This window comes from Teleopsis dalmanni, chromosome X, assembly GCF_002237135.1.
Source record: "Teleopsis dalmanni isolate 2A chromosome X, ASM223713v2, whole genome shotgun sequence".
NCBI lineage: Eukaryota > Metazoa > Arthropoda > Insecta > Diptera > Diopsidae > Teleopsis > Teleopsis dalmanni.
This window is the reverse complement of record NC_051848.1, coordinates 22849269-22858122: the sequence shown is the minus strand read 5'-3', so window position 1 is coordinate 22858122 and position 8854 is coordinate 22849269. Positions and strand designations below refer to the sequence as shown.

Here is an 8854-nt window from a genome sequence, read left to right as displayed (position 1 = left end):
AATATTATGAAAACTTCATTTTTAACAATATTGTTAAATATATGAAATGTTTTTTTGAGTCATCTAATGCGTTTAAGAGAAAAGAAAAACTACATTACATACATACACTATTTTTGAAATCAAATAATTAATTTAGTAAATTAAATAAATTTCAAAATGCAATTATTAACATTTTCTAATTATTTAATTACAAAAAATTTTATAATATTTTAATTTTTCAATAAATGATTAAATTTAAAAGTCTAATTCAAAGAATAATATATTTAATAATATTGCTGGTAACTGATAGCGATGCCAAAAATGTTATTAATTCTGTTTTGAATATAAAACTGTACATACCGGCTGTTACAGTGTAGCGCACTGTTAAAACTAAGTAAGATGAAATTGATTCTTGTTATTAATTCTTAAGAATACATCAAAGATTATTTCAATTTTATTTTCTGTGCCAAAAAAAAAGGTTTTATTTTTCAAATTTTAATTCTCCTTTTTGCAATGTGTGTGGCAAAATTCTGTTTAATTTCTTTTTTTTTTTTTATTTTTTTTTTTTGTTGAATGAATGAATTCTTTGTATGATCTTTTATTGTGCGAATTGCCCAGAATTACAAGAAAGGTTCCCGTCTTAAGTCTTCTGTGTCTATCTTCACAAAGTGAAATTGAAAGTTCATTTTGGTTCATAACAGAAGACTTTTAGTATAATTTTAGTATAATTTTAACAGTATTGAATATTCTCAACAGGTTGATATTTTTTATTGGAAATTTTCTTTGGTTATATATATATTTCTTTGATTATATATATATTTCTTTAATTATATTGATTATATATTTATATATATATATAATGCTATTCTATTATATATACTCTTCACTTTTTTTATTGAGCTTGTCTATTTACATGAGATTGAATGAGTTATGATGAAAATATATTATGGTTTAAACCCGATTATTTCAGCAAAATCAGTTTTGGAGGTGTTCAATGTCTCTTAGTGGACCAAAGTTTGTGGGATATTTAAATCTGTGACAATATTCCACTCGCAAGGAATCTGTTGAATGAAGATGGAAGAATTTGAGCGGCAGTATTACGTTAAAAGTCAAACAGGTGTTAATGAGTATATTTAGGCGTGCTCTAAATTAATAATAAACCTAATAATTTGTGATGATTCACAACGGTGGGGACCAAAAAGTTTTCAAATACGTGAATAGTGTTTATTGTGCATTTCTTATAACATAAATGCAAATATGATTTATCATGTCATGAATATTGTTAAGTTGGATTATATTGAAGTAGCAGCCTTATGTCTTAAGCCTACTTATGCACAAATAATGGCCCGTTGTTATACCATAGATGAATTATTGTACTTCCCTTTAGAAATAAGTGACAATTTAATGGCTAACTTTGCTGCTTCTATGACCGTTCTATTACTTTATATAAAATCACCGAATATACATTTGAGAAATGCCTTCGCCCATTGATTTATTCGTAAAGGATAGTATGAATGGTTAGATCGATTTGCTGTAGCTAATATGGGCAGTTGGAATATCAGTTACGAGGTGTGTTTATTTCTTCAATTTATTTGATCATTGATCTGAGGTCAATTATTGCTTAGTCTGATGAAGTGATAAACAATAATCCAGTCAAGGCGTAAAGAGGGGTTTTGAAAATACCTCGAGTTTAGAAAGAGTAAAAGTGCTCAAAACGCTTTCGATAGTTGTGGATCTATAAATTTGTTGTATTATTGTTTAGGGTATATTTAATTACAGAAAGTCGAAGTTTCTATAGGAAATTACGTTGCACGACTACTTTCTGTGAACCATTTTGCATCAGCATTGAAAAAATACTAGAGTGAGGTATTCATGAAAGCCGTTTTTTAGATGAAATTTCGTTGGTACCTGCATCTCGTTTATCGTTCATTTAATTATATATATGTAAATATGTTTATTCAGTGAATTCGGAAACTCAAAATTTTAAATAAAAAAATACCCTGATTTGAAAAGTTGGAGTTCGAATGAGCCATCCGACATATTATATATGCTGGATATAATAATATAATATTTAATGATATTATAAATATAATATAAAATAATATTGTGTTATGTTATAATTTTATATATGTGTAGTATATGTAAATTAAAATTAAAACAAATTTTATTGCTCTTATTAATATTTTTTAATTTTGAATATCGGCTTGATATTTTACACTAAATATATAAAAAAAACTTGGCAAAATCCTTTTGTCAAGAAAAAATGTCTAGTAGTTGTTCTGTAATATCTCGAATTCTTTAGAGTCTTTAACGTTAAACGTGTCATGCATCTCATAATTAATTTAAATCTTTAACATATTCGTTTTTTGGTGGAAGATTTTTTACAAAAGCCGCCGCCAGTTTGAAAATCGTAAGATCGTAGTTAGTTAGAATTTTAAATTTATTCCATTTATTAGATTTGGTCTCAATATTTATCTCTCAGCAGTTGGCGTTCACTGACGGTGGAATTTGATGAACCATTTTAAAATGATTTCAAAAATTTTATATAGGCATTAACAACAGATACTGGAAGTAATGCATTTGGTGTCTTGGTTATAACACATATTTGGGAATAAATATATGTTCCTCCTCCTATGAATATGATCATTTTCTTCAAGAATGGTTTCAAAGATTTTAGAAATGATTTTTTTGACTCAGCGATCATATCTCCATAAAATAATAAGTATTTTATTTTCGCTAGTTTATCATTATATATAATTGTAAATTTATCATTTGGTTCGAAACCATCTATGTGACTGACGTATTTGCTGTGATTTTTATATTCTATGAGTGCCGTTACTCTTCTTGCCAATCCACATCTCACCAACATTGGATCAGTTATATCTAGGTTAGGCACTAAATTATTTCTCAACACAAGAAAATTACTAGGTCGCCAAGTTTGGTCTGGATTCCGCTGTATAAGTGAATAAAGTTTTGTACTATCAAATTGTAAGGTTCCAAATCTTGACTCACACCATCGGTATTTATTACTGAATTTTAAATCCTCTATTTCGATTACGTATTGTGGATTACCTATATCGTTTTTCATTTCATGAATTGCGTTTAAAAATTTTTTTGTGTCAATGCAACGTAAACGCTGATCACAGTTTACGACGAAAACCCAATATAACAAATTGATAATGTTGGCTGGTATGGTATTGACGCAATTTTTAAACAAATAGTCACAGATATCCTCGAGTCGATAATAGGCTCTGACTAATTTGCGAAGCTCTTTTATATTATATTTACCACATGGTAATTTGTAATACGGTGGTAAAGGCTTCAAGTTTAAAGAGTAACGTACACTAAACACTGCTGCACAAAACAACGTCCATCTAACTTTGGATACCAAAAACTCGCTTTTAAGCACCGCTATAACGTCCAGTACTTTGACCAATTTATCTAAACGAGCTTTGTGGGAAATTGTTGTCACCGATGTCTCGGAATAGCTTGTGTATTCACTTGTTTCCATTTTAACAAATAAGTTCCGTAATATTTAATCGCTATGAGGAAAAATAAGCATTTATTATAAGCACCAATCATCGTGTGATATACTGTTAAAATATACTTACATAATATTACTCAAAGTAAGTACATGAAGACGAGCAAAATGAATCTATTAGAAAGAAATACCAAAAAAATTAAAATTTTTTTTAGAATAGTTAAGGAAATATGATATAAATAAAAGAAAAAATAAATAAGATCAGTGATCATTGGGAAGTGGTTTCGAAAAATCTTTACAAAAATACGAAAAAAAGTTAAGTTTCTAAAAGTTAGTGAAATAGAAAGAGGTATCCATATATAGGGGTAGAGAGAAATAGGTAGAGAAAAAGAGAGTTAGAGGAAGAGAGAAAAGGATGGAGGAAGTTTATATAGGAATAGAGAGAAATAGGTAAAGAGAAAGAGATATCCATATATAGGCATACAGACAAATAGGTAGAGAGAAAGAGATATCTATTCATAGAGATAGAGAGAAATAAATAGAGAGATTGAGGAAGATACTTACTAGTCATTGCACGAAGTTATTAAAACAAGCATAAAACAGAAAGACTAGAACAAAGATCATTTGTTTCTGCTCACAACATAACTCTCTTGGTAAATACTAATAAGCCTTACTTATTAGTAAATGGGCTAATATATTCAGTTCTATAGGTTTAATAAAAAACATTTATTTAAATCAAAGTATATTATCGAATATTCTGGACAATATTGGAAAAAAATTTGTGAGGAAATGTGAGTTTCAAATCTACAGCATGGTCACCGGTCTGTCATCTATTTTACGAAAATAATTATCTATTTTGAACAATAAGCCACAATGAAATCAATAAGATAACAGTACTTAGGCACACATAAGTAAAGTGTAATGATTTCCGGTTAACGACTAACAGCTTGTCACTTTGTAAATACATTCATGTGAGCCCGAACTGTGAACCTACTTCACACGATGTTGCCCATCTGTTTTTGTACTTATATATGCATAGACACTAAAACTCTGTTTTATTACTCCGCCCTATTAAGGTGACAGAATCAGTGTAGATTCGACATATCTACCTATTTTTTCATTCGTTCTCCTACCTCACTCTATAATTCTTCGCTCATCTCACCCCATCTCACCCCATTTGACTTACGCAAAGGTCGACGTTTGTTTACAACAATAGCAAAACATTTGGACACCACTCATCTTCGACTGATGAGTGGTGTCATTGTCTTTAAAGACAAGTAATGTGCTTTCCATATGTGTTATGTGTTATGTATATGTGAAGTGCACCTGCTATATTAGGTATTTTAATGAATAAACTTTCACAACTATTTTATGTGATTGTATGCACTTCTAATAACAACTAACTGAGCGATTACTTCATTTTTACTACTGAAACCGAAAACGTGGAACAATTAAACTTCCCAGAGGCGCGCATTCAAAAGATGAAATTAAACAGAATTGATTGAACTGAAAATTGCATGTTTTGAAGTTAATTGTTGTGGTTAACAAACAACTCAAAAGATAAAAATGATGAGTGGCAGCAGCTTAAGCCTTAACGAACAAAATATTAATTAAGCACAAAAGATTAAAATTAAAGCAAGAAAACTGCAACGAAATTCCGAAAATCCGTGCGATAATTACACAAACCCAAATACAAATCACGGCAGAGGAAATCACAAACCAGAGGATGAAATGAGCGGCAGAGAAGAGATCTCAGGCCGAATGCTGCATCGCGGCACCGTGCTGCAGCCTGTAACAATTAACCCGATGTGAAAAGGCCAAAATAAACTCACGTTAAAGCTACGATTACGATTAAATCTAAAGAGAATTAAAGCCAAATATCAAAATCAAAAAAAAAGTGTTGCAGCATAAAAATTTAATCGCAAAAACTCGCATTCATATTAACATTTTTATTACATGTCATTTGGGTTGTATTGTCTGTCTGTCATTCCGTCATGCCGTCATGCCGTCAGTATAGCTGTTCGTCTCGCGCAGATCTACTTATGCATCATATATGTACTTACTTAGTAGAACACCACAAATAAGCCGCGGAGTACTGCTGTATACCAGTATGTGAGGAGCGATCTTGTCCACTTCTGAACTGTCCACAACTGAACTGCGGTTGTCGGCTTTTGTTGTAAATTAAACCATTAAAGGGAAGCAAACCGTCAAATTTTGCTGCAAAATAAAATATTAAAATAAACAAAAATAAATTTAAGAAAAATAAAAGCTGTATGTAAACAAAAAAAACATTTTATTTTTTGGTTAAAGATAAATTCGGAATAATATTTTAAATACAAATGACACTGAGTTGTGATGAAAAAAAACACCTCATCAAAAAGGTTTAAAGTAGTACAAAAAATAAAAAAAAGAAAACATTTAAAATAATAAATATATATAAAAATAAAATCATCACATCATATCACAGCACACATCACACATCACATCACAACAGATCAGATCAGAGATCACAAGCAAATCATTTTGAATTGTCATGCTTAATGATATTCGGAAAGAAAAGCGAAGTGATCATTTCAGCGTTACAAGTGGCTCAACTGAGACTTGGTCGCGTCTCTTGGCCTGAAGTGGTGTTGATCGAACATTTTCATTACCAACGTTGGTGAAGCAGCAGTGTGAGTACGTTGGTTACGATTACATGGAACACATGGAAACAGGTGATTTATATAACGATCTTTATAACTTGTCTTCACCGAACGTACATAAGTGTGTACGTCATTGACATATCAAAGAGTTTTGTTGTAATTGAAATATTAAGCAAATATAAAAATTTTGAAGAGTTTTGTTCATTTTCTACTAAGTACCAGTATTTATTTGTAGTGCGTAAAAAAAGATCAAAAGATCCATTTTCAAGTACATGTCAGTAGCTGTCATACTCCACAATACGCTGTCTTATTTAAGTATATGTAATATTATGTAGTAAATATGTAGTAAATTTAGAAATGCAGAAACAGTTGGAACTGAACTGTTTCTCCATTTCTACAATGGAAGATCTTAAACTTTGGAAATATGAATTTTATTTTTTGGAACCAGTTTGTGTAACAAAATAAGAGTAGAACGAGATGAAGCATATATACAAAATAAAAATCCTCAAGATTTATTGATACTACAAACATTTGATTTTGGTACTACAAATGGATATAACCTTGTCTGTCTTTTTCTTCTATGCTCAAAACTCCAGCTGCTAGAGCTTTGTCACTGTCACGGCCTCATAACCATATCATGTTTACAAAGCCATACCCTCAGTATGTATAATACTTGGAGAACCGTGGCTGGAAATGAGTAGCGGAGTAGCGTAGATATCAAATTATACTTAGCACTACCATGATTTCCTGTCATCATCAATTTTGATTGATTAAATAGCACAGAGCCAAATTATTGATCCCATTTTCGTGATAAATTATGGTTCTATGACAGCTTTATACAATAATGGTGCACAATCGTCCAACAGAAATTAACTGTCTGACTCAATTCTTGAACTCTGACTGTGCGGAACGAATTTATGTAAATAATTCTTTTTAAAACGACGAAAATGGTCAGTATTTAATTAATTTTCCATTTAATTTTCCCTTTTGGCTTTTCTGATGGCTTTCATGTATCTTGGCTCTTATTGGAAACCATATTTCATAAACGTATACATGCTTTTGTAAAGCTGAACTCTACAATTTTTGCAGTGTTTAGAGTGTGGGGTCATTAACGCATACCTACTTTTCGTTTACTTAAGTTTTCGGTTAGACAATTCAATAGGCTGCGTTTTTTCGGTATCCCTGTTTTGGCTCGTCCATCGTCTCATATGATCTCATATGTTCTCATTCTGCTTCGACTGGTGGTCGAAGCAGAATGATGTTACCTTGATCATTTAATAAAGTGACATAATTTAGCTATGTTAACTTCATTCATTCATTCATAGATGTCGCTAAGTTAACGCTAAGTTAACAGAACCAGTCTCATCGGATCAGATGGTACTATATTGTTATATTTATATTTCTCTATTATATACATTATAATATATTATATGTATGTTATAATAAAAATATTTAATTATGGAAAATAACATTCTTAAATAATATGTTTATATTGTCAAGGCTTTTGTTTAATAATTTTAGAACTTAAATAAATTAATTAAAAAATTATATATTCATGTTCTTTTAAATAATTTACTTACAGTTATATTCCCAATATCTTGTTTAAACTCCAAAGATTTTTGTTATTAATGAGATTATTACTTTAACAAATTAGTATTGCGGGCATGTTCCAAATTTTGAGAAATTTCAAATTACAGATATTCTAGAAGAAAGAAAATACATCATATAAATATACCAAGAAGTACAAAAAAGTATAGCTTATCCTAAGCACAGCTAAGGTTACAATGATTAAAAAAAATTAGAAATTAGAAAATTTAATGTCAATACTGAAACGTTTTTTAACAAGACTTTTTTTATTACAAATAGTTTTGAACACGACCTTTCAGAGTATTACTGAAATTGAAATCAATCACGAGACGAAGGCGAAGGCGAAGACTAGAAAGAGACATTTTAAAACCGAACACATATTATGGAATATAGCACCATTTAGTCGAAAACATCCTTTATGCGGAACATAACCCGAGCAAAAGGACATCTATTATAATTATTAGATCAATAAAAGTCTTTAATTGAATATTTTACCATTAAGTTAAAACTTAACTTTGTTAGGATTATTTTTTGTTGTACATCAAAATAAACCAGAATATTTATTGCAAAATGTTTTAATTAAATAAAAATAAGTAAATTATATGTAATTTTTTCTTTCCTAATTATAAGTCAAAGTTACTTACCGAAACTTGTAGTATAGCCAAAACTCAATTGTAAAAAATTATGATAGCCGATATTCTTTTACTTAAACAGATACAGAATATAATAAATTTTTTTATCTGTAATTATTTTTATATTTAAAACTGTCAAAGTAGGTAATGTCAAAGTTGACTTCGTTTCTAAATTCACAATAATCGAATTTAATTCAAAATAGATACTAAAAATTGAGTCAAAGTACTAGGGGAATATGTATTAAGCTTAAATAATCCCATTTGCAAGAGCATATAAATATATATATATATGCTAGAGCATATAAATATATATATATATATGCTAGAGCATGTATACAAACCTCTTGTGTGAATCCAGTATAACATTAATTCACAACACTCTAGATATTTTGCCAGAGTAGCGGAATTTTCCTGAAATTAACAACTTTCTTATATGACTTTACAGATTTACAGTGATTTGATTCTACATAGGTATATATAAAACATATAAATGATTTTTTTAAGCTTTTTTTATAAAACATAAGAGGATTTAA

At 29.6% G+C, this 8854-nt stretch overlaps 1 protein-coding gene across 1 annotated transcript; it reads right to left on the bottom strand.

The window, feature by feature from the left end:
- Positions 1-2155: 2155 nt before the first annotated feature.
- On the bottom strand, positions 2156-8396 carry LOC119662534. The gene is made up of 5 exons (XM_038072178.1): positions 8334-8396; positions 7683-7804; positions 5524-5677; positions 3591-3634; positions 2156-3521 (listed from the first exon to the last, which is right to left on the bottom strand). The coding sequence occupies exon 5, from the start codon at positions 3488-3490 to the stop codon at positions 2501-2503; it is 990 nt and encodes a 329-aa protein (XP_037928106.1). The 5' UTR covers positions 3491-3521; positions 3591-3634; positions 5524-5677; positions 7683-7804; positions 8334-8396; the 3' UTR covers positions 2156-2500.
- Between the last annotated feature and the right edge of the window lie 458 nt (positions 8397-8854).

Coding starts and splice junctions, on each gene's coding strand:
- LOC119662534 (XM_038072178.1), bottom strand. CDS start 3,490: ATGGAAACAAGTGAATACACAAGCTATTCCGAGACATCGGTGACAACA.